The sequence below is a fragment of the Calypte anna genome, chromosome 4A, assembly GCF_003957555.1.
Source record: "Calypte anna isolate BGI_N300 chromosome 4A, bCalAnn1_v1.p, whole genome shotgun sequence".
NCBI classification, from domain to species: domain Eukaryota; kingdom Metazoa; phylum Chordata; class Aves; order Apodiformes; family Trochilidae; genus Calypte; species Calypte anna.
This window is the reverse complement of record NC_044248.1, coordinates 937,445-964,422: the sequence shown is the minus strand read 5'-3', so window position 1 is coordinate 964,422 and position 26,978 is coordinate 937,445. Positions and strand designations below refer to the sequence as shown.

Sequence of the window (26,978 nt, the reverse complement as noted above, 5' to 3'; positions counted from 1 at the left end):
TATTTTGCACAAAACAGTAGCATGATGTTGAAATTTGGCTACACTCTCCAGCAAATTTTTCCAAGACTGAAGACCCACAGTACTGGCTCTCTGAGAACACAGATCATTATGTTTGTGCCTCATGACGGAGCTGGATCCACCAGAGGAGTCAAAGGTGCCAGGGAAGAGCTCCCCATCCCAGCTAGGGAATACTCTGAAGCAGTCCTGGCATACAAACCCAGGTAACAGTAATAGAGGGGGGATATCAGCAGTATGTATGCCCTGACTTAGACACCAGTACAGAGCAGTGACTAAACACATTTTTCTAGTGCTTACTAATCAGAACATAATTAATTGCAAATCAAAGTGCCGAAGACTTGTCAAGAAACACTCCTCTTCCTTCAGAGCCTGCCCCTGTTACATGATTTCTAGGCAATGTTAAGAAGTTGAACTAAGATTTGTATCTGGGACATAACCTACCAATTCATTTTTGAGCTGCTAAGAAGTCCTCACTTGCTGAAATCAGAGATGTTGTCTCTTGTTTAATTGCCTTTTAGCTTTCCTAGCCTTGCCACCAGTAACACATCCTCTCACCAGTGAACACAACCTCTCACCAAGTGTGCAACAAAGCAACAGACCACTTCCTGCATTTAAGAAACTGACAGCTTGATAGCATGAAGAAGGTTAAGTACTGTGGCAAATAAAACTGTATGCATTTCCTTAGAGGCTGCATAAGCTGGGACAGATCTTATGCTCTGGTAATCCCGAGGCTCGTGCTAAGGACACTGAAGGATTGGAGCTGGAGGTGACCTGGAAGTCTGCAGGCACAAAGTCTTGTTCATACGGATGGTCTTGGCTTTGAAACTCCTCCCAGACACTGTTTCCCTTGCACCAGGCCTGTTTGTATGAGCTCTGTCTCACAGGATGAAGCTTGGCAATGCCTGCTGCAGCTCAGCACGTTCCTGACCTCTCTGGCACATGCCTCTGCTGGAGACATGACCACTGAGCTCCACATGTTGCTGCTCTACATCCAAAACAACCTCACACTTCAGACCCCAGGAGATTTCTCCTGGAATTTTCTCAGCAGTAACCACTATGGAATGAGTCTGTCAGTTCAGATATTCTGAACAGTCATCCAGGCATCAAACCCAGCCACGTAAACTGTCCTTACTCATGTGTGCTGTCCAAGAACAACATGTAATCTGACCCTGTATGAGTGACACTTCCTCAACAGATCTTTACTCAGAGCTGGATCTGCTCATGACAGTTTCAGTGACCAGCACTGGATTAGCTGTGTATCATCCTAACTGTTTATTGCCCTAGTTTGCTAGAACTGGGCAAATCCTTCTTCCTGGTAATATGGCATAAACCTGTTTTGCTGTTCAGCTCGTGAGGGCTGTGTTTAGAAGAAAACTAGTTATGGACACACAGAGGTCTGTGAGGGTGGTACTGAGCACCTGATTCCCAGAGATTAAGGTCACTGCAGTGTGTGTGCTCCTATCAACATAGCCATGCACACCTCCAGATAAAATCTGCATTCATTAGTGTTGCCTTGAAAGGAACCTGGCATTTCTTTGGGGCAGACATATGGGGAACTCACCCTGCAGTGCTCATGGTGCTATAGCCTGGAGGGAATGGTGGCTCCATCTCTGTGATCTAAAGAGGTGGCACTGGCTGCCAGTTGGCCTGGCCAGTTGGCAAGGTGGACAGAGCACAGCTGATGCTGCAGATGTGGTCTGATGCAATCTCTCCCTCCATCCAACATGGCCTCTCCAGAAACTTGTACTAACTTGGTTCATACATCTTGCCACCCCTTTGTGAGAGCTTTCTGAAGCTGGCCAAATGACACAAACTTTACTGAAGGGGTGAAACTGGGAAGAGAGGGAATGACAGAGCAGGACAGAGATGTTTCGCTCTCCCAATTTTCTTTTAAGACCAAGCTACAAGCCAACTGCTGCCAAGGACATCATTAGCAAACTGCAACTGGAAAGGGGGACAAATTAGTCATTAGATAGTTCCTGGTTTCATAGGGCAATCACCATTTTGCTTGTGACATATAATCTTCCTGATCTCTCAAGAGGCTAGACCAGCAACCTTATGAACTATTTGACCTGCAGAGGACAAAGCTCAGCAATGAGTCTCTGTGTCTCACTAGGTTACCACCTAACTAAGATCTCACTAGGACTGATTCACTTGCTACATCTTACCTGTTTTGAGTCCTGACTTGCTTTGGTTTTCAGGCAGTTAATCTTCTGAGATTACTGTAAAGTAGTCCTTGTAATTTCAAGCCACTTTATTTTCTTTCCATCTTGGCATCCCTGCCTGTACAGTTTTTCCTACAGGGAATTCCTGTTCTATCCTGATAATGTCATTAAACAACAATGATTATTTGGTTTGCTTTGGGAAAAAAAGGTAAATATAATTTCCATACTTTAGCTGCAAGAAGCTACCTCTAACTGCTGACATTCTTCTTATAAAGAAACAGTGTAAATTTCACCAGAAAATCCAGTCAAGTCAGTTCAAAACAGTCACTATAACATGCTTGCTTAAAGTGATTCAAATAATGATTCATGAGCAGATTTCTTCTTCACACACCAGGAATGTTTCCCTGAAATCTGACTGGTTTTTTCTGATTTTGCATTAGTGCTTAAAGCTTCGGATTTATATTCTACAGCAAAGAAATATTTAGTAAGTAAATAAAGATTAGAAAGTTTCAGGGGGAGATTTAAGAACACACTTGCAAATCTTGAATTCCGGAATAGCCATAAACATGTCATAAACCAAAGCAACAACACATGACACAAGGCATTGGAGTTGTGGGGGCAAGACACGTAGCAGCCTGACGCAGGAACTCCACTCGTGTTCTCAAGTGCCCGTGAAAGAGAGAGAAAAAGGATCAGCTGCAGAAAAGAGGATGTGCAAAATCGCATGTCATACCAGAACTAATTACAGAAGAAAATACTTTGACCATAAGTGAACTAAAATTATGTGTAAGTAAAGCTCAGGAAAAGGCCATCTGATGTTCTTTAAGAGCTCCTACATTCCCTTAGAGACTTGTGCCAGTTTCTGGTTCCTTTTGGAATGAGGACAAGTTTCCTACAGGCAAAAGGCTTACCCCTTTTCTGTGCAAGGTTAGAAGAAAAGGTTTTACCCTCCCACCCTCTCTCTGTGCTTGCAGTGAGACAGTGCTGCCACTTGGAGAGGCTGAGAAGAATCCCTGGCCTTTTGGCAGAGGCCTTGAGGGCCACGGGAACAGGGGAAGCTGAGCTGGTTTAGGCTGAATGCAGCCAGCAAACTGCAGTCTAGATGGCAAGGAGTCAGATAACCTAACTTCATCACTGCTAACAGCTTGACACTTGTTTAAATATGAAGCTGTGTGATTGTCTCAGATTTCTCAAGCCTAAGAGGCTCTTTTTGTGCCTACTGACATGCTTCTGTCACCTCACCTACAGCAAAGCACTAACACTATTCTCATGATGTTTTTCTCTAACACATTCACCATGAAAACACAGCAGGAGGCAGGAGGCTGTGGGTAAAGCAAGGGTGATACTACCTATTTCAGCCATAATTAGCCTGCTAATTTGTTCTAATCTGTTCCTCAGCCAAACTCTCCTAAGTAAATACTGGGAATGCCAAGGTTTGTGATGGTTTCATAAAGCCATGTGAGAAACATGACCAGGCTGGATGTTCTCCTTAACAAAACAGAAACTGATGGGAATGTGGAACTGAAAATGCTACACAACTTGCTTTGCATGTTGCCTGGTTGTTCCAGTAACAAATACATCCTAGAGGTGTGCAATCAGAAGCCTGCAGTATCTGTACCTCCTGACATTGCCTTTCCCAGGTCATACAGATGGTTGTGACTCAGCTCTGGAAGACTTTTTTGGGGAAAAATGGTCCTGTTGATCCACACCTACTCAGTGCCTAGGAAGAAGGCTCCTGTCCCTGCCTGGGGTACGTGTGGGCTGCCTTAACACAAATCTGTCTGCATGGCCATTGCTACAAGCAAATTATGCTGCTACAACAAGGAAAAAAGGCACTCTCCTCCCTTCTTCATACTTACAGCTGTCAAAAAAGTTGGAGATCAGTAAGTTCACAACAGAGAAGCAGAGTGGGCAGATTTCCAGGGCTGTTTGGAGGAGCAAAGAGGGGATGTGGCTGCTCCAGAACTCCCTCTGTGACCCTTGGAGCCCTCTGGCTCCTGGGGCACTTCCTGGTGGCCAGAGGAGATTGAGGGACAAACTGAGGGAGGGCACAAGCTTGACGGGGATTCTCAGCTCTCTCTGAGAGTGCCAGCAGGACTTCAGCAGTTTTGTCCTCATCTGAGTATCTCCCCATCTCCACCCACTGTCCCCCTCCTCAGTACACACATACTTAAATAGGTCTGGAATGGCTGGACATTTTCACACTACTCCTGCTACATGTCTGTAGCTGCCACAGACAACAAGCAGACTCTCTGTCAAATATGATTTCTTCATTTGTATGACTGCCTGGGAGAGGAACATCACTGAAATCCAGTTTCACATCTATTTGGCATCTTCTATCAGGGCTGTATTAGTAAATAAATTATCTTCTGTGAGGAAGCTGCCTTGATTGTTCTGTGTTCCTCTGTTACCCTGGCAACTTTTGCGTGTTGGCCACTGTCAGAGTATTAGGAACAAAGATAGTGAATTTCTACATGTTCTCTAAAAGTCTATGGGTAACAGTAGAAATCACACCAAGGAAAAGACTTGCAGCATAAGCACAGAACACACCTTCATAATGTGCTAGAGGACCTAAGGGAGAGGGAGAAAGAGAAGCTACGAGTGCCTTGATGAGGGGAAGTTCCTTGGTTGGATCGTGTACCTAGTTAAGTATCAGACAATCCAATTGCAAATTTCAATTCCACTGAAAAATCAGTTTTGTCAGTTCTACCACTACTTCTCAAAGCACCTTAATCATCCTCTGCATCAATCATCCAGCCTCACCTAGTGGGAGCAATGGTCAGGTCTACCATGTCCGTGTCCAGGAGAGGTTCAGTTGCTGGACCTTCCTTCAGTGTCCTAAACATCCCACCAGTGCAGAGCAGCAGGATGGATGAGCTGTGCACACTGCACACCTTCCTTAGGCAGGACATGCTGTTGCCCTGTGGCATCAGAGAGACCTCTTGACACACAAACCTCATCTCAGATCAACTCTTTTAAAGTCACTCCTTCTCCTTGGGCTTCTCTGCATCAGAGTCTCTGGTATCAGAAAACGATGTGATCTGCATCTCTTTCTTATCCCTCCTCCCAGGAGCCACTGGTGCAGGAGAGCATACCTGTGGCCTGCCAGTGGCTCAGTCAGCCTCTCTTGTCCCTTGCCAGTAACTAATGACCAAGTGTGACCAACCCCTTGTGTCAGTTACAAAAGGGAGGGGAATCTCCCTGCAGAAGTCTGACCAGAAGGTTGGGCTGATCCTGTTTGCAAAATAGAGATAATTGCCCAGGGCATCATCCTTGAAGGAGTTCATTCCTTTGGGATGGTCCTGGGTGATTTTCCTCCTGACTTGGTTGAAGTCTAACTGAAAGTGACAGTGTGGATCCCATATTCCCAATTTCAGTCACCTCCAAGTCACAGCCTTCCTTACAGATAATTGCAATGGCTCCAATACAAAGGAGTACTTGCAGATATTCTCAGCACCAATGCAAACAGCACAAGATGTTCTTGTTTCACAGGGACAGACACACAATAAATGATGCTCATCTGACTTTTTACTACCTTTTTTTTCTAAAACATGGTCCTGATGACACTGCTTTGAGTGTGCCTTGACGTAGCCAGATGTGTAGGGTGAGCCTAGCACAGCTTAAAGGGGAGTTCCTCACAGAATATTGTTTCAGGTCTTCCTCTTGCTCTCCTGGTGTGGTGGGTATTTTGCACAAGACTTTCCCAAAGCTGCAGCCTGGGCTAAAGGCCAGCCTGGCTGTTGAGTTTGATGTGTCAGAGAATGTAGGCATTCTAGCCCATCAATACATGCTCTTGTGAATGTCAAACAAATTGGTTAATTACATCACAGGAAAATGACTGAGTAAATAAGCTTCTGCCTAAGCTCTGCAGATGTTACACATCTTGTCAATAAGCCACATTTGCTGACTGAAGACTATTTCCTTTTTGGCATGGTGAGGCAAGCTCAGTGCTTCTTCATCTCCTGCAGCGAGTTGCTGCTTCCCTCACACATCATTATTTCATTATTATAAACCCCTAAGTACTCAGAGCTCCCTTTAAGAGCAATGTACCTTAACAGCCTATCTGCTGAATTAATGCTGAATGATGCTATAATTCACACCAAACCCAGTCAGTGGCCAATGAATTAATAGGAATTAACTTACCTAGTTGAAGAAAAATAAACTAGACTGCTTTGGAAAGCTGTATCAGCACAGGGAGGCAGCTCTTGGCCCAGAGGAACATGGGCACATTGTCCAGTCCATTTTATGAGCCCTGAACAGTTTAAGTTCCAAATCCCAAAAAAACCTGTCCTAACAAAAAGATGGAAACTTCCAGTTCACAAGATGCAAAGCTTTACTTCAAGGTAGCTTGTTGGTTCTTAGGGCCCTCTTGGTTATTTGTTAGGAAATCTCCCACTGGAGACAAGAAAGACTGGGAAGTGGCTTTCCAGCTGTTTGAGAAGGCAGAGACAATGAAGGAATTTATGGGGCTATTGCTGGAGTTGATAGTTTGAAGCCCAGGGGACATTGAGGGCCCATTGAGGAGTTTCTCACTGTATGGAGAGTCTGTCACTGCTGCTTTACCACTTCCATGTTTAGGTGCCAAACTAATGTAAGCACTGATATAATTATATATGTCATTTAGCTCAGCCTATTACTGGACATAGATTTCTGCTGAGAGTTAGGGTCATACTGAAGTAGTTACTCAATGAAATACTCTCTGCTAATGCAGATTTCTCTGTGACACAGGGCACTGGCCACTCTCTAACAGAAGTCCTTTCCCTCCAGGAGACAGGCTCTTAAGGTGACATCTGTAGCAACTTTCTAAGAGCTCAGCCAGGGCTGCCCTCCCTGATCTGGTAAAAAAAGGGATAAAATGCAGGTCAGCACTAACTGTGATTCTGTACCTGATGTACTTTGAATGTCAGCTGAAGCCAGTGGCAAAAAGTCAGCCTCATCTAAGTTGCCATTGGCTTCAGTGTGATGAGGACTTCACCCTGAAATCCCAGATGACTGCACTCAGCACCAGGCTGCTGGTGCTTTCCTAACCAGAAACCTGTTTGCACGTAACATTGCCACAAAAAGAAAAGCAAACTGATAGCATAGGAGATTTTTTTCACAAATAAATAAAAGCCAGCCCATAATGCCATATCTTATAAACAGTGACAAGCCAGTAAGCATTAGTTTATAGAGGGAGCAGGAAGATGGTGAGAAAAAAGCCAGAAAACAGTTCACAGAGACTATATTCTTTGGATTTTAAAGCTGTACCGTGTCTTTATGAACCCTTTGCACGCGGCACACCTAGCATATCACTTCAGGTTCTATTCTGAATATTTTTGTATTGGAGAAGCAGGATTCTCAGAATGAAAATATCTTTTTATTTTCCTGGCACCTTTGTAAGGAAATTTCACAATAGGCAGGGCTGTAGCTGAGTCCTGGTGTTGTGGAAGGAGGCTACTGTTAGGTAGTTGCTACTTACTGATCGAGCTAGAACCTGCAGTTCTTTCAGAAGACTCATGAGCAAGGCAGAAGCAATTACAGATGGTAGGAATGTGGTGTTTGCTCCCTACCCTTCGGCAGACTGAGCAGGAGAGGCAGGCACTTTGCAGGGAAATACAAATGCCCATGCTCTGAGATCTTCCCCTGGTTACTTCAGTGCTTTCATAAATTACTGCAAGCTGGCAAAAGTGAGAAATAGTCAAGTGCCCCGAGGCTACCAAATCTGATGGACCTGGAGCCACAGAGACTGCAATGCCCCAGCCAGTGAGTTCACACCCAGCTCCAGGGGGAAGAACCTCAGCTCATCAGTGGCCAGGGAGTCTCATTGGTAAGCCTGCAGGGAAATACCTGACAGATTGTGAATCCTATAGCTATTTTCAGCTTCCCTCTTCCTAGGAGTATTTTGAAATCAAGCAGAGAGTTTATTTGCAGGCTCGCAGACACTGCAGTAATTAATCAGTTTGCATTGCTCAAGTTCAAAGAAATGAGGTGTCTGTTGCCTAGTATCAAGTTCCATGGAAAAAAACCAGCACAATTATTATATCTGCGGAAGGATCTTGAGGGAAAAGTTTTAGTCAGTCTTCGTGGCCTCAGAAAGCACATCAGCAGTCCAAAGCCAGAGGTTTGAAATCAAACAATGCACTATCTCTAAAGACTAGGAAGAAAGGGTGGGATGGCTGCTGCACCTCTGGAATGCAGCTGCTGCTCAGAGGCATCCCTGGGCCCTCTGGCAGAAGTTAAGCTTTGCCATCTTTCCATCCGGCTGGAGAGGGTCCCTGCCAGACACTCACTGCCTTGTGTAACAACATGCAGGTCTGTTTGCTTTTCAGCTAACAACTAACTCCACGATGAGATTGCTGTGTGCTTGGCAGAGAAACCCAGGCACTAAAATTAAATGTAAACTTATCCCTAGATGCAGAAGACCTAGAATTTTATGTCTCAGTTACAATTAGCATCTTTCAGGCTTATGAACTTTAAATATACTTGGATCGGGCTAAATTTAACCTCCAAATTCTGGTGTCTAAAGGGCAGTATGGTCCTGTTTGAGTTCCCCCGCTGGCTCCCCGGTAAGAGGGGGAGGCTGAACAGACCTCCTGCCAGCATCAGTGGGGCAGGGAGCTGGGCCGGAGGCACGGAACCGACTCCGCATTCTGCAGGGCGCGGTGTCGTGCCGGCTTGGCCGGTCACAGACAGGGCAAAAGGCGAGCAAAGGATGTGCAGGGAGGAGAGAAGGAATCGTGACGGCGTGTGAATCATGTTTCTCCTGCCTGGCAGCTCCCGGCGGCATATAAAATCCCCGGCGGCCACCAGGGCCCTGCAGCAGAGTCCCGCAGCCCCTCCGCCGCCAGCACCAGCCATGAGCCCGCACCTCCGCCTCCTCCTGCTCCTCCTGGCCGCCGCTCTCTGCCAGGGTAAGTGGCTGCGGGATGGCCGGGCGGGCTGACACCCAGCCGCCCACGGGCAGGTCTCGCCAGGGAAATGCGTGGGGTGCAGCGAGGTGGCCCGGCTGGTCGGGTCGTGGGGACCGGGGCTCCCGAAGCCACGGCTCAGGCCGATCGCCATCCACCTTCCAGGTGCCGGGGAGCTGCGCTGCCGCTGCCTGCAGACCGTCTCCGAGGTGATCCCGCCGCGGCGCCTGGCCCGCCTGGAGCTCGTCCCCGAGGGGCCGCACTGCGCCGTGCCCGAGGTCATGTAAGTGCCCGGTACCGACCCCAACCCCGACCCCGCTCCGGCTCCTGTCCCGGTCCCGGCCTCAATGTCTCTCTCGTCCCGCAGAGCAACGACGAAGCGCGGGCAGACGATCTGCCTGAGCCCCGCCGCTCCCTGGGTCAAGCTGATGGTCAGCAGGGTGCTCAGCAGGTACCTGGGGTGCTGGGGGCCGAGCAGGAGGAACCAGCCACCTCCTGGCATTGATTTCTGTGGGGAAAACTACCTAATTATGCCACTAACTTGCCCAAGACGGGGCTTCGTCATTGGGAAGAGAAAACCCTGCGGCTCAGGTGGAGTACCCACAGCAAATGCCTGATGAATGCAAACCTAGCTGCAGGGCCAGGCCAGTGTGGCCCGTCACCATCAGGTGCCTTTTCCAGATGACACACGTCCTAAGGTCCTAAGGAATCGTAGTATCTGGGGCATTCAAGAAGGCTTAGGAAAGGTTTCTCTACTGGTTTTATAATTTGAACTCTGCCTCTTGCAGCCCACGTAAGCAGCTCTGAGGGAAGAAACATTGGCAACAGAAGCCACTTGTGTTTGCCAGAAGATACCAGGACATGGATGCTGGAAGAAGATAACAGCTCAACTGCCTAGTTTTGCTGGGTTTGTGGACCAGCTGTTCTATGTGTAATCCCCCTAAGACCCTGCCCTCCCCTTTTATTTATTATTGCCTATTCATACATATGTATTTATTGACTGACCTGAAGTGACTGAAGCCATTTGATCAGACAGCACAGGCTTTGCTGTCACCTCTTGGTGACCTGCTTGCAGTTCTAACAGTCTGAATAGCCCAACCTTTGTGCAAGCTCCTTCTCTCCAAGTACTGTTTGCCCACAAGTTCTAATAAGTAGTATCAATATCCAAAAAGAAGAAGGATGCATAATGGAGGCAGCTGTGTAAATGTCTGCAGATAGTCTGATACTTAGAGGTTTGAAGAGAGGGAGCTGATGGGTGTGGAATCCTTCCAGTAGGGACAAGGAGGTGGCTGTTTGAACTGGGCATTTCAGTGCCCATTTGGGATGACACAGGAATAAAAGCTGGCTGAAGCAAACTCAGTATTGTGCAGCCATGCTCAATCTGCTGCCCTGCTTGCCTACAGGAGCCTTGGGCTCACAGTGTTCTGCTAAACCTATTTTCCCCAGCTACTTCCTAGCATTTACTGTAGATTGCCTAGGATCTTCTTGCACAAGATTCTGCCCAGCCAAACTACAGCAAGCTTGCTCCTGAGGTCTCTCTCTATTTGATACTTAGGAGAGCTGAAGCATTTCCATGAAATTGTGGGCTTTTATGCCAAGATTACCTTGGTTTCTAACAAGATAATGTTGGGGTTGGTTGATTTTTAAATGAGTTTACATTTAATTTTTTGGTATTTATACCCAAGATGTAAAGGAACGGTAAATGTTCTGAAGAGGCTTAGATATTTTATGTCTACTTGTATGACATAGTGTCATAGTTCATGGAGAATAAGTAATTTTCCTTATTCTTCTTTGGAAAATCACATTTATGTAAAAAGATGGATTTACCATGAAACTGTAACATAACCAAATATAGCTCAATAAAAATCTTTTCCTGTTGAAGAAGATACGGAGTTTTTGTTGAGTTCCTTGCTCAGATGGACCTTCATATTTGTGTCAGTGTGCCTATGATATATTGAACCCAAGGAACCCCTGCAATCTGCACAAACATGCTCTGGTTTAACTTAAAGTGGGGTTGTGTTTAAAGTTAAAAATGTTTTGCTGGGTGGGAAGGAGCAACAGTGTCTGCTGTGATAAGCAAACATGACAGTTTGCAACAGTAAATCTGTTTCCTGAAAAAGAAATTGTTGAAGTCCCAGCTGTAACAATGAGCCTTGACACCTTTTAAAGCAAAAAAAATCCTCATTTCTGGATCCTTTTTTTTTTTTTTTTTCTGGTGCAAACAATCTCTTCAGTCACCAGGAACACAGTATTTAGTGACAGAAATAACAACTGCTGTTTGCTCATGAAATCCAGGAAAACCTTATCTGAAGGGATAACCACATTCTAGCTTTGACGACCTGACTAGAAATCATACAGTGTTCTCCTGTGACAGCTGGAAAGAGCTGCCTCACCCTCATCACAAGCTTTCCTTTGAGACAATCACAGCAGCACGGATGGTCCTTGTTTCTTATTTCTTCCTCTTTACCTAGCAGGTAACTGGATGACACTTTTTTCAGTTGTGGACATATTGAAAAATCACTTTACAACTGCCTAAAGCCCTTGCCTGACATTCAAGTGAGCTGGAGCAGCTGCCATTCAGATAGATTTCCTTCAAGCTTTTAAAACATATAATACAATAGCATTTAAAAAAGCTTCATGTTTTAATAGTATAAGGCAGGGGAAAAGCCTTTTTTTCTATTTCAGCAAACATTAACTTTTATCTGTATTCAGACTGGTAAAGACTGTGAGGTCATTTAGGAACACAGCTATGTAACTCAACTTGTCCCATGAAAGCAGGCTGATTAAAAAGCATTCTTTCCCCCAAGACAGCTTATTTCATACTGGGAACTGCCCAGTGCACGACAAAGATGGGGACTAAAAGACTGACAACAACCAGTTCCAGCCCAGAGCTGAAAAATGTCATTTACCTTCTGGAACAGATGCTTATTTTGTGTTATTTTTTAAAACTTGGGTTCAGTGAAGACTGCTAGAGTTTGTCCCTCCTGCTCTGTGTAATGCATCCTTCTTTAGATGCAGTTAGTCTACTAAACATGGTCATGGAATATATTCTTGTGCAATTCTGGATTTTTGCCTTCCACACAATGTCCAGCGTGGAAATGTATTGCCCAACAAGAAATGCTGGTAAACCCAAACACATCAAAGCCACATCAGATTTCTGAAGTACTCAAAAAACTTAAGACTTCTGTCATCATCTTCTTGAAAAAGTGCCACGAAGCATCTTGCTCCATGGGTATGAGTTCACTATCCTCTGCCCCACAGAATGGGTGCACTCAGAAACTCACTTGTCAAGAAAGCAACAGTCAGCACAGGGTTTGATCTGTCGGGTTTTTTTGCCAGTACTATTTGAGTGAAGTAGCTGAACTTGTTGTCAGTGAAGGTGCTGGATTTCAAGAGGTTTCCACAGACTAAATAAAAAGCAGGTTCTAACACCCTGGGCAGAACTGGCGTTGCACAAAAAAGAAATGGCATACCCGTGTTCTGTGTGAAACACTGGATATTACAAATACTGCTCTCCTACTGAGCTAAGAGATTCATTGTAAGGATGGATTTGTCCTTATCATTCCTGACTTGTGTGTGTGTCAGCATAAACCTGACTTTTCCCTTGTCCCTGCTAGCAGCACAGCTTCCTGGGTTTTGATCCCCACACTAAAGATCTAATCTCAGTTAAGGGGCTGTACTTGATGCTTCTCCTCAATGGATTTCTTGTATCACCCATATCTAATCTTAGGATGCCATGCACATACATTTCTTTAGATTTTATTATTAGTGACCTTTCAATACAGTGCTTATTTCCTGTCAGTTTCCAGATGAACACTGTTTCTGTAATATCCAGACAATAAACAGAGCACACCTCATTGCCATTTTTATTTCAACAAACATACTAGTCCTTTCTTCCTCATTTGATATTACCTTTAAATTTTATCTATAATGAAATGTAAATAAAAGCTGCATAGTGTCCAGTTTGCACAGAAAGAAAAATATAATTATATATGAATGAAGTTTTAAAAACCTCCAGGGAAACCAAACAAATTCAGGTCCAGAGAAAGGCACTGAACATGGGCATGCTTTTAAAAGACCTCTTTATCCTTTGTCAAACCATGTTCCTGTAACATACCAGATTTTTTGAACTTGCACTTCCAATTTAATTTTGACCAGCATCTTCTGCTTGCCATGGACACTGCACTCCTCATCACAAGGGCATTTAAATAGATTTTTTTATAGTAATCATGTAAAATGGACCCTTTTCCTTTCTATTCTGAAAGTTAACTTTTGGAGACATTTCTTCATAAGATTTCTCCCATGCCCTCCTCTCTCCAAAGGCCAAGATCAACTACACATTTTCATAGACTCACTTAAGCATTTTTCCTGTAATTCTCTGCTGATCCTAGGCAGCTGCCAGCACACAGGCTGCTGATCAGCAGATAAAGGTATCTTCCAAAAAGAAGATTGCTCAGAGCTACCTAACACAAACCTATCTCTGTCCTTTCCCAGTCCCAGCCTGCCACAGTATTTGTAGCTTCTCCCCAGGTGATTTTCAGCCCTTCACAGCCCTGCTCATAAGATTTGATCAGCTGCTCACCTCAGCCACTAATGCCAGCGTTCCGTCCTTGTCTCAGAACAAAGCACCTCTTCAGATCCCAGAAGCAAAACTTCTGTCCTTGCCTGAAATTAAAAACACAGAGCAAAAAGTCAGAGATGGAAATGTAGAGAATTTCATTCTCCACTGGACAGAAATTTGTGCTCTAAAAAAACCCAAAACCAGATATGAAAAGTATGTACAAAGTATGTTACTGCTGCTATGTCTCGAAGTCCTCACAAAAAAAGGATGGTAAATTACCATGATATGTAAGGGAACACCAACTCTAAAATGTAGATGACAGATACTTCAGAGTCTTCATAATTTGGGAAGATTTGGGACAATACACAATTTGGGATGATTTTCACTAAAGAAAGTGACACAATCTTAGACAGTGTCATAGAGATAACATTAACAATTCACATTTTTCATTTTTAATGTCAAAACTACACTGAAAATTGTCACCTAACTTTATATCATTTCCAGGGGTTTTTAACTGTGTGAGTGAACTGGAGAGAAGTTACTTTCTGGGATTGTCTACATGTGAGTGTTTTACAAAAAATTTTATAAATCTAGTGATCTTTCAAAACCAATGACAGCTGAAGAACAGCATGGCAAGAGACAAGAAAGAAGGTAACTAGTATGGGTTTGTTGGGAGCTTGGATGTGGATTTACTCTTACAGACTGCCTTTGGCTCCAGTAGCAATGCTAATTGTGTCTGCATACCAAAGTAAAAGCCATATAAAATGCTGGGGTTATGTTTTGTTGATGCATCTTAGCAGAAAAATAATTTTCATTTGTGGGGCTTTTTTTTTGTTGTTGTTGTTCGTTTGTTTGTTTTTTAATAGAATAAGCTTTAATGTAAAACCCATGGAAAGGTTCCCTTATCAGACATAATTTGTAAAATAGTTTGTAATTTATGGCTAAGTTCCTGTTTCTGTTTCCCTGTCACCATTATTTGGGAGCAGGGAAACTGAAATTAAGGGAAATGAAGATATTTTAAAAAGCGAAGCGCCCGGAGGCTCTCGTTTTACGTTTCAGGGTATGACTACATAGCAAGGGAGGTAGCTCAGGCCGCCAGGAAGGCTCCTCACGGCATTCACACACAGCTCCGGCTTCCCAAGCTGTGAGGAGAGTCCCGCGGGGACAGAGTGCCTCCCCGCGGCCACATCCCGCACGGCACCGCAAGCCCGGGGTGGCCATAAAACCTGACAGAAAAAGCATTGAGAGGTGACCTGCAAGAACGTTCAACAGACTGCCCTGAGAACCCCCGAGGGTGCTGCTGAGAATGACGAGGGGCATCAATGCTTCTCTGTGTAGATCTGAACCGGTGCGGGCTGTACACCTACCACACTTGGGAGGGAAGGGGAGTCTATACGGACCCCGGGCTGCACATGAGGAGTGGTTTTTGCACCACCATCTGCAGAAGTTCCTGTCACAACCCCCAGAAGCACAGCCTGGAGGGGTGGGGAGGGGGGGATAGGGGCTGTGCCGCTCGCCCTCTCAGCACACAAACCCGCAGGGTTTGCCAGCCCCGGGAAGGGTTTGCCAGCCCCGGGAAGGGTTTGCCAGCCCCGGGAAGGGTTTGCCAGCCCCGGGAAGGGTTTGCCAGCCCCGGGAGGGGTTTGCCAGCCACGGGAAGGGTTTGCCAGCCACGGGAGGGGTTTGCCAGCCACGGGAGGGGTTTGCCAGCCACGGGCCACCACCAAGGTGATAGCCTGCCTACAGAGGTGCCTTCACCGGCGGCTCTACCATCGCTCTTTCAATTTTGCCGGGCGGTGCATTCGCCTCGCCCCTCAAGCCCATTGATCCTGTCACGGCACCAGGCAGCTCCGCCCGCCCCTCAGCAGCGCAGCCCGCCCCGCCCCGCCCCGCTCCGCCCGGCCCTGCCCGCTCCGGCCCCGGCCCCGTTACTTGCCGTGGCTCCTCCTCTCGTCGCTTGGTTGCAGCGCCGCTTCCGTCCGTCGGGGCCGTCATGGCGGCAGCCGCCTTCTCCTCGTCCTCCTCCGTGCTGCGCCCGGGCTTGGCGCCTCTGAGGCGATGGCGAGCCCTCTCGCTACCGGCTCCACGGGCCGCTTGTAGCACCAGCAGCTCCCCTCGCAGCGCTGCCAGGTACGCCGCACCCCTCGGGGCATCTTCATCCTCGTTCCACTCCTCCCTCCCTCCTCCTCCTCCTGCCGGTGCCGCGGGGAGCGGCTCTGAGGAACGCGGGGCCGCCGCACGCGCCGCAGCCGTTTAACGGTCGCGGTGCGAGGGGAGCGCGCGCGCCAGGAGCCTGAGGGGAGCGGAGCGGGAAGCGGGAAGCGAGGGGGCCGGGGCTCGTTGTGCCTCTGCTGAGTGTCAGATGGGCACAGAAAACGGGGGTTCGGGGCTCGTTGTTCGCCTCCTGAGTGTCAGATCTGCACAGAAAATGGGGGTTCGCGGGGTCCGCTGTGTCCGGCAGAGGTACCGGCGGGTTGGGAAGGAGGGAGGGCTGCGGCACCGGCGATGTTGATCTGTTGGGGGTTTACAGGGTGCCCTGAAATGGGGCAGCCCTTGCGGTGTGGCCTGCCTGCCCGCCTCCTCCCCGAGGGGAATCAGCCAGTTAAACCTTGGTTTAAAGAGCCCGTTACAGAATTACTTATTTTTTACTTATTTACTTATTGCTTACAGAATTAATACAGAGTGTCTATATTAATTTTCTGGCATCGATTATTATTTTCCCTGAGAACTTGTAGGCGAGTATTTCTGCTCTAGAAAGGTTGAGCCAAGCGATCCTTGAGGTCCCTTCTAGGCTGGCATCCTGTGATTCTATTTTGATCTTTGCTAAGGAATAAAAACATCGGTCTGAGGGGACATGTGATGGTAATAGCCCATCCCATTGCATCCCATCTGGTGCGATGCTGTGGTGCTCCTTTATTCTTAGAAAAAACAAATAATGTTAAAAATAAATTTAAATAACGCTATAAATAAATAAACCCCGTGTGGTCGTGCAGTGTCTCACATAGCACTGCAGCTGGCCAGGGGCTTCCAGCTCTTGCTTGTCAGCCTTTTAACTTACCCTGGAGTTGTCTCAAACACGGACCTGAAAGTTTGCTCAGTTCAGCAGGTCCTGAGTGGGTTAGACTGCAGGTGTTGTCTTTGCTTTGTGGATTGATGCAGAGAAAACAAATAAGAGTTGAATGCCGGAGGTCACAAGTGTTTTCAAGGTGACCTTTGTTGTACTCAAACAAGTTGCTCAGGTTGTTTCCCCTGTTGAAAGGGAACTGACTTTAAGTGCACTTTGTGCAGCAGGTGTGTCTGTGTGTGCTGCTGCTTCATCTTTCCCTGATGAGCTCTCATCACTTTATGTGTTGCAGCTGGAGAAATGCTCGAAGCTTTAATGGTATTTAAGTAAACCCAGGTGTGGTAGGAATAAATGATAATTACATACTAGAAAGTCTGGTCTTGATGAAATATACTTCTTAAAAATACCTTGGCTATTTTACAGTAAAAAGTGACGTTAGTGCAATGGTGTTCTTTCTTTTGGGAAGGTAATTTCTGGAATTGTGAAGGGCAGAGGATAATCTTGGAAGGAGGAGAAACAGGCATTTCTCCATTTGCAATGGTAAATGATAGTGCATTGCCACCTCATTTCTTTCCTTTTGCATCTAAACCCAAGGGTGGGTTCTGCTTCTTAGCCACTAGCATTTAAACAAGTTTCTTCCAGTAACTTTCTAGGTAATGGCAAGAAAACTGTTTAGGATGCATTTAAAATATGTAAGTAGCTGTGGGGTTTTTTTGCTTGTTTGTTGGTTTTGGGTTCTTTCAGAAGGGCTAGTAGAAGCTATCTGTTTCCAGATATGATCTTATTTAAGTGAAGGGTTATTTTCAAGGAACAGATGAGCTGTGTTATGGTGGAGTGGTGCTCCTAGAAGTTAGTTAATACTTCTAGGATTTTTTTTTTTTTCCATCTTAGAGTCAACACGATTCATTTCTTCCATATGCTGTTAGGTAATATTTTAAAATCCTTAATATTCTACCATCTATATGTCTTTAAAGAATGAATAAATATGGTATCTGATGTCTTTTAAATGTTTTGCCCATGTCTTGAACTATTAAACGTGTCTCACCTTTGAGTATGCTGGTAAACAGGCAAATATACATCTTATAGCAAAACAATATTGTGTTTTACATGTTTTTTACGTGTTTTTACATGTGTTTTATGTTCAGTCTTTTAGTTTCTTGTAGTAGAGAAAGAGTGTAAAGCTGGACCATTTCAGTGTAAAGCTGGACCATTTCAGTGAGAAATGGACCATTTCAGTGTAAAGCTGTAGACCATTTCGGAAACCATGGTGGTTTTGCTCTTCCTGCATGTTGTTTTAGGTCTCGTTCATCCCCAGAACATGGCATAGAAAAATACCCACCTGATTAGACTTGAAGCATTTTGAAAACCCGTCCAATTTTAGTATAAAACCAGAACACTACATTCTTTTTGCAGCTGACTGTGATCTTTCGTCATGGCAAACTAAGCCAACACAGGCTTAAATGTGTTAAATGTGTTTGTGTGGAGGCAATCATTAAAGCTTCAAGCATGTTTTTTTGCAGAGTGTTGAAATGTTGTGGTTCTGGATGTTCAGGGAAAGAAAAAGATTACTGCTCGGTGTCCACCTTTTATTATTTTTATTACCTTATCAAACATTTTTTAATCTACTTGGCTTTTTCTTTTTTTATTTTTTTTTTTAATTCCTATGGAGGCTTTTCTCTGGAACTAAAATCACACTTACGTTACGCAGTAAGTAGTAAGTGTCCATGATAGACTGAATTTGTACCCTTGTCTTACAGTTCTAAATGAAATTATAAACCCCCTAGAATTAATAATTAAATATTAGATACTGCTATCTTCTCAGAAAGTAGAGGTAAAATACCATTGCATGCTCTACTTATTTTAGGTGTCAAGCAAAGTTTCATGCAACAAAAGTCCAAGTAGCCAAACATAAGGTGTAAGATAAAGTAAATTATTCTGGTGATTTATTAAAATCCTTTATGGGAAGAACAGTGTGTTGTCTTTCTGGAATGATGACCAGCTGAGCTAAATCATCAAGACTGATTAGGAGAGGAGTGGACTTGTCTACTAGTAACTTTAACTTGGTGTTTGTCTTGGTTGTTCCACTTTTGGGGAGTTGGTGTTATTTTACTGCATTTTTACAGATAGCTTAGTGTTTACTTTTTTCTCCCATCATCAGATTTGATAATGTGGGGCAGATGTGATAACCCCAGGGGGAGGTTACTGGAAGGACAGGGACTTGAAAGGACAAAAGTGGGGACAGTGTGACAGAAGCTCTTGAACTAGTCACCACTGGCTTAAAAGATTCAAGTCCTAAGAAAGCTAAGAAATACTATCATTGAGGCTTGAGCAAAATAATGTGAATAATCCCATGTCAAATGGATTTTTGAAAGAAACTTGGGAAGGGAGATGTGTAAAAATTCCTTAAAGCCAGGGCACAAGGATGTTGTCATGTTCTGTTGCCCAGTGCAGGGGTTCATAGCTGTGTTCAACCTGGCTGGCTCCATGTGTTGGGAAGGTGGGGTGTGGCAGATGAGTTCCACTTCTGTGTGTCCTGCTCACACATTCCTGCTCTTCAAATAAGAGAGTGGGGAAACACTTCTTTCCCTGGGTGGATTGGGACTGTGTTACTGTGTTACTGTTTTTCAATTAACATTTGAAATCCTAGCAAATTAATTGATCAAAGCATGTGCCAGTATTTAATGTAGTAGATCGCACACTGAAGTGTCTTGTTCATGACATTTTACACCTAAATATTGTCTATCTTTTTGTCTTTATAGTGATGAAGCAACCATTATCTCAGGGACAAAACTTGCTAAACAAGTATTGAAAGAAGTTCAAAGGGATGTAGAATCATGGATGTCCCTTGGTAACAAGAGACCACATCTCACTGTCATATTAGTAGGAGACAATCCAGCTAGTCATATTTATGTCAGAAACAAGATAAAAGCAGCAGCAGCTGTAGGTATGTGATATGAAATATAAATACTGGTTTGTTAAGTACGAGATATTATTAGTTAAAAATAAAAAACAAGATGAGGGGGGAATGCCCTTTAGATTGTTATTCAGTTTTGCAGTTTTCTTCCTCATCTTCTCTGATGAACCTCAGAAAGGAAGTTGGATAGCCATGTGAGGAAAGCAGTTTTAATGGCACATGAATGGTAGCCACAAGTTCAGTTCTGGGTCTTAAACTGTTGTTAGGAAACAGTTTGCACCCCTACTGTTAGAAACTGGAAAGTAATGGAGAATGTTGGGCAAGTTTTTGGCGGTTAAATGTCTTAACTGGCTTTGAGAGGCCCAGTGACTAAAGATCATCAGAGAAATTGTGGCAGTTTTTAGTTGTTTCTGAAGACACTTGGATTATCTTTGAATGTGTCATATTTGCTTAAGAGCTTGCTAGCTGTAGCTGTTAGATTCCTTTCATGTGTGGATCTTCAGCCTACCTCCAACTGGAGGAGAAAGCCCTACTACCCTGGAACTGATGGAAACAGTGATTAAGTAACCAGTTTCATGGGATATATTCAGAAGAGCCCTTTTCTTCATCATGTCATTGACCTCTTAATAATATGTGCATCTACTGTGCCTGAGGGAGTATCTGTCACAGCTACTAAGAGCTCTGAATGGGAAGGGCAAAATTTCAGAGGTAAAGAAATCAAACAGTAAAGCTGAGTGACTGATTACCAGGTTAACAGAGCAAAGCCCAGTTGTTACAGTCTCTCCTCTAAATGAATGAATATTGTAGCCTGAACTGAACTTCAATGTTTCTAAGAGTGAAACTGCCATCTTCTAAAGTAACTTGAAAAAATTTATTTTCCAATAAAGAGTTTTGTCTTACAGAGTAGAAAAATTATTCAAGTGCCAGTATTGCTACTGTAGCATTATCTGTTCAGTTTTAGTTGTAATTCTCCAGCATGTTTGTAGAAGAATTACATGCTTTATTTTTCAGATATCTAATATTTGTGTAATTTTGGGGTTACTGTGTCCAACTATAGATTTGGTTTTTCTTTTCTGTTTGTTTCATTGTAAGATTGTACTTGACATCTAGAAATGCAGCATTAAAAAGACAAGACAGCAAAAGCAGAATTTTTAGCCAGTCCTCCATGGTTAAGAGATCACTGAAGCATCAGATGGGTTTTTAGACTAAATGACTAAGCTGTCAGTAGATAAATTCCTGATACTAATATGTCATCTGGCTTTGTTTTTTATCAGGCATTTCGAGTGAGATCATACTGAGGCCTAAAGATATTTCTCAGGAAGAACTCCTAGATATGACTGCAAAACTCAACAAGGATCCAACAGTTAGTGGTTTATTAGTTCAGCTACCTCTCCCAGGTAGGTGACATCTTTTGTCTCACTCCTCAGATACAGTCAATGTAACAGGATAGAGCTGTGCCATTTTGGATAGCAAGTGTATCTTAGTGATATATGAAGCTCTTGGAAGAGGAGATGCATAATGAAGGATTATTGTGATGTTAAATTTCTTGTTGCATAACAAGAAATAACATAATAATAACATAAACCTGGAGGCTTTTTGTTTTAAACAAAAAAGCAAGTTAAATTGTGAGAATCATTTCATATTGTCAACCTTGCCTTTTTTTGAAGTTCAGTCAGACTGTTATTTCAAGGAATTTACCTCCACCCACACATTTTGGTTTGGTTTTTAATATTTTGCATTATTTCACCTTGTACTCCCAGACCTCTGCCATATTTCCATCCTCTGCCTCATGCCAAGTTATGGTTTCCAGAGAATGATTCCAAGTTTTGCCTTAAATACTTGTTTTCTATACTGTCCATAATATTCCTGGTGAGCTAATGTTCCAGTAGGTTCTACTGTATTCTAGGGTTTTATTTCTCTTCTTCTAATGTGTAATAGCCTTACTAAAATACCCCTTGGCAATGATAAAATTTGCAATTTTATCTTTTTGAAGCTTTGTTTCTAGGTAAGCTCTTAATCCTCACTCTTATTCCTAGTCTTGATCTTCACGTTCAGGCAGCTGTAGCTGCTGTTGTTTCATAGCAAATACTGGGGCAGGTGCTGAGTGTTACAGAGGAAGAGCTGCTTTGTATTCCAAGGAACATCAGCGTTCCTCATGAGAAAGTTCAGTGCTTTGTGTTGGATGAATGAAATCTGACACTTGGTGAAATCAGTTGGCCACAAGGTGGAAGTACAACGCAAGTAAGGACACCAAGGAAGGAGCTCTGGAAGGTGATGGAATGTGGTCGGTTTACCTTGATCAAACATCTCTCCCTCTAAGAACAGATTAGGGCAAACAGGTAGCGTACCATTTTAATTTCAGTAGTATAAACTCATGCAAAAGATGGAGCAGTGACAGCCTAGGGATGGAAATCTTTTGTCAGAAGCATGTAGAAAGTACACACTGATCCATTGGACTGAAAATCCACTGTTGTGTTCCCCAGAAATGGGAGGTGTCATGTGTCTCTTGTCTTACTTGTGTGGGTAGTCAGTGAAGTTGTTAGCTACTTCTTACAGAAATGCATTTTTTCTACGTGGTGGAGATCAGGTCATTACAGTCTGCTCTTGAGCTCTCTGTCCTCATCAATACATAGTACAGCAACAAACTGAAGACTGGAAACAGTGAATTTAAACCTGTTCAACATCTAAATATATAAAAAAAACCCATGAGTAGAATTCTAGTTGTGTCAATTCAAATGCCTGATGCTAATACTCTTGAGTATTTAAGTCCCAAATGAACTTGTGGAAGATCCCTCTCAAGAATTATGGTACAGAACACAGTAACTACATGAAGGCTAAATAGCCTCCCTCTGACCTATAATACTTGATAGTATGAGGTCTTGCTGTTACCTGCTTTAGTAAAAACCTCTCAATGATTTAATCAATAGCAGAACTCTTCCCATATTGCATTGTTTGTAAAGTTAAATATGCAAGCTATGAACTGAAAATGTCCAAGAAGTTCTTTCCATGATAGATACAACTGAGTTATTTTTTTTCCTGAAGGAACTTCAGGAATGAAAGGGCAGAAAGCTGTTAGCTTTCCAAAAGTCTTTTGATTTGCATTGTAATGGAAGGAGACAAAGCCTAGAACTTGTGAAAACTTTTAACAGTAGAGGCTGCTGATTTCAGAGTTGAAGCTGTTGTATGGGGTTGGGTTTTTTTTGCAGTAAACCACACAGAGGTGTGGCTTGTAATCAACATTGGGATAAAAATAGAAGCAGAAAATAGCTTTGTTCTCTTTCAGTTTTTTGATCTGGAACAACATAACTTTTAGGATTGTCACATTTACCTAAGGGAAACCTCTAGTGTGCTAAGGGTTTTGTGCAGTTTCCTGTATCTTTTTAAAGTTACCTGGAAGATGGCTGTGAAATGTTAGATATTTATTTGAGGCAGAATATGAAAATCTGTTTTCTTAGCTGTAAGCAGCAAAGAAGTATGAGACAAATGAGTACAAACCCAATATCCCTCTGTTGTGACAGTGTGCCTGCCCATATGTTGTCTGCTGTGCTGGAACTGGATGTTAAAATCCAAGCTGTGTCTCTACAGCTTCTCCAAATGATTTCCAGGGAGCTCATTGTTGCTGCTACTGAACAGCTTCCTCCTTCCTTGTCCATATTTCTTGATCCATGGGGTATGTTTGCAAATCTCTACTGGCTGAGTTTTTATTTTCAGCAGTCTTCCCTTTGGGGAAGCAGTCTGTATTTTTTGCATGTCAGCATCAGAGGCACACGTTGTTTATTGTGTAAATCAGGGTTTCTCTGGGTGCTTGTCAGAGCAGCTGGGCAAGGGATGGCCAGTGTTGTCTTTCAAGTTTGGTTAAGAAGTAAAAGCATGAGTGCAGAGAACTTGGCCATGGAGAGTAGCTTGGAGCAGCAGCACAGAAGTTTGTATGAGTATCAGCTGAGAGAAGACTGAGCATGTTCTAGGACACTGACTGTAACAGACCTAAGAAAATACTTTGTTCCTTTGAAAGTAAATGGAGCCATCTGGGGCCAACTGGGAACAAGCCAGGAAAACACATTTCTTGAGGCAAATAAAATCTGCTCACTATGTAACACAGTAACTGCTTATGTAGTTTAAATTGGTTTTGTTTGTTTGGGGATGGCCCGCCCAAGATGGTGTTTCAGAAGTGTCTGTGGTGAAGAAGGGAAGATGTCCTACTCTGTCTGGTCACAGGCCCATGTCAGCCTGCTTGTGCCCAGCTCTGCAGCTGGATTTCTTCCCAATACTGTGCCCGTTTCTGAAATCCTGCAAATCAGTTTTGAGTAGGAGAAAAAAAAGAATACAAGTAAAGCATGATTTTTTTTTTCCTTTTACATAAACATGAATTACCACGTCTGTGTCTGGAGTCTGAAGAGAGCAGTGAGGAGGTGTTTGTCAGAGTAGTGTTGTGGCCTGTCCCCATCACAAGGGAAAGCAGGGCTGCCAAGTCTTTGGTGAACAACTGACTTGCCTAAGGTTAACACATTTTCTTTTGCAAAAACTGTTTAATTGGTTACTTCAGCTTTATTTCTTCATTGTTTGTCTATTTTTTTTTATTCCCCAAGCTGACATAAAACAAAGTTATGGTTATGTTCAATCTGAAGTAGGTTAGTTTGACTTCTAGGAGACTCTTTTAGCAATGTTCTGAATATCTAAATTTCCACAAGCTTTTCTCACTAGGACTCAGAAGGAAACTTCCTGTCATGAGAAAATGGAGAATTAAATAGTAAATCATAACAGTCTTGCTTAACACTAGGGTTTTTTATTAAGTCTTCTGACAGATTTCCATGTTTTAAGTAAACATGCATGTCTTTGAATTAGCTAGCTCCTTATAATGAGAAAACACAATATGCCTAAGTAGAGCTTAGAATGCACAAGCAACTCTGAGGTGTCTTGCTTAAGCCTTTATAGTTACTAAGTTATCATTCTCTGCTGCGTATCAGCCTCTTGTATTTTACCTGAATATGTTTATTAGCAGAGGCACAAACTGCACAGTTTAGTTTTCTTTAAAAGGTGAAGTTGTGATTTTGGCCTTTAGAAGGGGAGTGTAGTTTATTCCTAATGAATAACAATACCAATACCAATAATCACTCTAGCTAGACCAGACTTGTGTGCTTCTCTGTGGAAGGATTCCAGTGGCAGTGCTGACTCCTGACAAGTGACAGTGTGTTCCCTAGGTCACATAGATGAACGAGCCATCTGTAACGCCATCGCTCCTGAAAAGGATGTGGATGGATTTCACATCATGAATGTCGGGCGTCTGTGTCTGGATCAGCCTTCTGTAATCCCTGCCACTGCTGCTGCTGTCTGGGAGATCATCAAACGCACAGGTACGAAACTCAGCTGGGCTGAGACTCCTCCTTTCTCAAAAAATGAATGGAGTTGGGTGTTGGTGTCAGTTATCTACACATATTGGGCTGGATGGAGAACAAACTTTTACAGGATTAATCTAATAATAAGGGGTGCCAAATAGATGAGATCTATTACTATTTAATGAGGTGTAGACAGTAGTCCATGTAGAGTACTTTACAAAACATTGGTAAATCATTTTTCTGTCTATTATAGTATTGCAAGGGACATTCTGTGATACTGCTGTCCTGATTATTTATCAGAACACATGTTGAGTACACACGTTTTTGTGGGGGAAAGGGGAGAACAAAGAACAAGAATGGGAATATTTAATTCAGTACTAGAAGAGGAAAGCAATGCATGTGCATTCAAAAGTTGTCATAATATACAAGTTGTTATTGGTAGACATAGAAACTTCCATTTCCCTTGTGGTCAGAGAACAGAAATTAAATTCCTCCAGAGTATGATTCAGATAGCCAGAATGAGTTGGCAGTTTGGTTTCTTCAAGGTGAAATCTGAAAGTTATTTTGTGGATTCATCCCTCAAGTTCAGCCTTGTGCATTTTCAAGTCATGTTGATGTCAGCAGTCTGCAACAGCAAACAATTATATCTTGAGGCTTAAGGAGAAGGTTTTAGCTATATCAAAGTAGCAGAAAGTTTTTTTTTTTTCCTCCTATAAGGAATACAGACATTTGGAAAAAATGTTGTTGTAGCTGGAAGATCTAAGAATGTTGGAATGCCTATTTCAATGCTTTTACATACTGATGGAGAGCATGAAAGGCCTGGAGGTAAGTCCATGAATGTTCTTTTAATTCAGATAAATAGAGAGATTTTGTCTCTTGTGCAATATTTGCAATGAGTGCAAAGGAAAAAAAATTGCTAATGTATTTCCTGGCCTGTTGTCAAGAAAGCAGTTTCTAGACTCAGCTTTATCTGGTGTAATGTCATCATTTTGAAACAGCTCCTGTTTAAACATGGTTAGCACTAAATGTTGAGGATAACTCTGCCTGCTGCCAGCTGCAGAGAGGTTCATGAGATGTTTATACAGAGTACTCTAGCTGTATCCATAGCCTCATGCTTATGTAATGTTTCAAGTTTTTCATAGGCAGACATGTGCATGCATCTATATTCACATACACACATATATATACATAAATATGCCATGATCCTTGTGTTGTGCTGTGTTATTTAGGTGGTTATTGTGAAAATCTCCAAATGACCAGCAGTGTAAGTTTTCAATGGGAGCTCTATGATACATGTTAGCCTGGGGGATTTTTCTGCAGTATAGTTCATATCCCTCTGGAAATTGGGGTTGTAATGGAAATATTTTTAAGTAATTCTAATTACAGAAGCATGCATGTGCTGCTGTGATTGTGCTGGAGCAAGAAAAACAAATATAATTTAAATATAATACTGCCCTTTTGCAACTTCATTTTGATGTTAGAAACTGCCAAGGTGGTGTGCACAAATGAGGTAAACATGAATGTTTAATCCCAGGCTTATTTAATATGAGTGGACTGAAATCTGTTATTAATATAATAAAACACTAAAAGCTTCTTACTAATCATAGAGTTGGTTTTTCCATTGAGCCTCTGTGGGAAAGTTGCTATTTGAAACTTCTCTCAGTGTTTGAATTGTAATTACCATTGGTGCATAGTTCTGGTCTCATCCCCATTCCCATGGAAATCAGCAGCATTTATGCCATTTGCTGCACGTTGGGTTATGTGTGTTCCTGGCAGTGCAGTTTGGTGTGTGAAGCAGCCTTTAGACAGCATAGAGTTGCCTTGCTAACTACTTACGTGTTTGTCAGCTGGAAACTAAGAGACTTAGTGACCTGTGATTCTTTCAGCATCTAGTTACAAAAGCCCCAGTAGTTGCAGGGTTGGTTGTTTTAGCTGTAACCAAGTAGTGTTTTGCATCTTGCAGCTTTGGAGTTAGGTTAAGCCATGGCTCTGTTTGGTTCACTTGCATCCTGATTTGTAGTTGTTAGTTGACTGCC

The 26,978-nt window shown here is 43.3% G+C and overlaps 2 protein-coding genes across 7 annotated transcripts in view; both read left to right on the top strand.

The window, feature by feature from the left end:
* The first annotated feature begins 8,965 nt into the window (after positions 1-8,965).
* On the top strand, positions 8,966-10,299 carry LOC115598272 (interleukin-8-like). Its single transcript, XM_030449996.1, has 4 exons — positions 8,966-9,073; positions 9,236-9,353; positions 9,438-9,521; positions 9,859-10,299. The coding sequence occupies exons 1-4, from the start codon at positions 9,019-9,021 to the stop codon at positions 9,875-9,877; spliced, it is 276 nt and encodes a 91-aa protein (XP_030305856.1). The 5' UTR covers positions 8,966-9,018; the 3' UTR covers positions 9,878-10,299.
* A 5,247-nt stretch (positions 10,300-15,546) lies between these two features.
* Positions 15,547-26,978, top strand: part of MTHFD2L (methylenetetrahydrofolate dehydrogenase (NADP+ dependent) 2 like) — a 42,286-nt gene continuing 30,854 nt past the window's right edge. For 5 of the 6 annotated variants that reach the window (XM_030450160.1, XM_030450159.1, XM_030450163.1 and 2 more), the window contains exons 1-5: positions 15,547-15,761; positions 19,455-19,639; positions 20,884-21,006; positions 24,808-24,960; positions 25,660-25,767. In XM_030450160.1, coding sequence (XP_030306020.1) covers positions 15,625-15,761; positions 19,455-19,639; positions 20,884-21,006; positions 24,808-24,960; positions 25,660-25,767 — 706 coding nt within the window. In that variant the 5' untranslated portion in view covers positions 15,547-15,624. The remainder of the gene's footprint in view (positions 15,762-19,454; positions 19,640-20,883; positions 21,007-24,807; positions 24,961-25,659; positions 25,768-26,978) is intronic. The other variant, XM_030450161.1, reaches the window with a different exon arrangement.

Bases quoted from the DNA above. Each gene is read 5' to 3' on its own strand.
- LOC115598272 (XM_030449996.1), top strand. From the start codon at position 9,019: ATGAGCCCGCACCTCCGCCTCCTCCTGCTCCTCCTGGCCGCCGCTCTC. The intron at 9,074-9,235 runs GTAAGTGGCTGC...TCCACCTTCCAG, and splicing joins GGCCGCCGCTCTCTGCCAGG to GTGCCGGGGAGCTGCGCTGC. The intron at 9,354-9,437 runs GTAAGTGCCCGG...CTCGTCCCGCAG, and splicing joins TGCGCCGTGCCCGAGGTCAT to AGCAACGACGAAGCGCGGGC.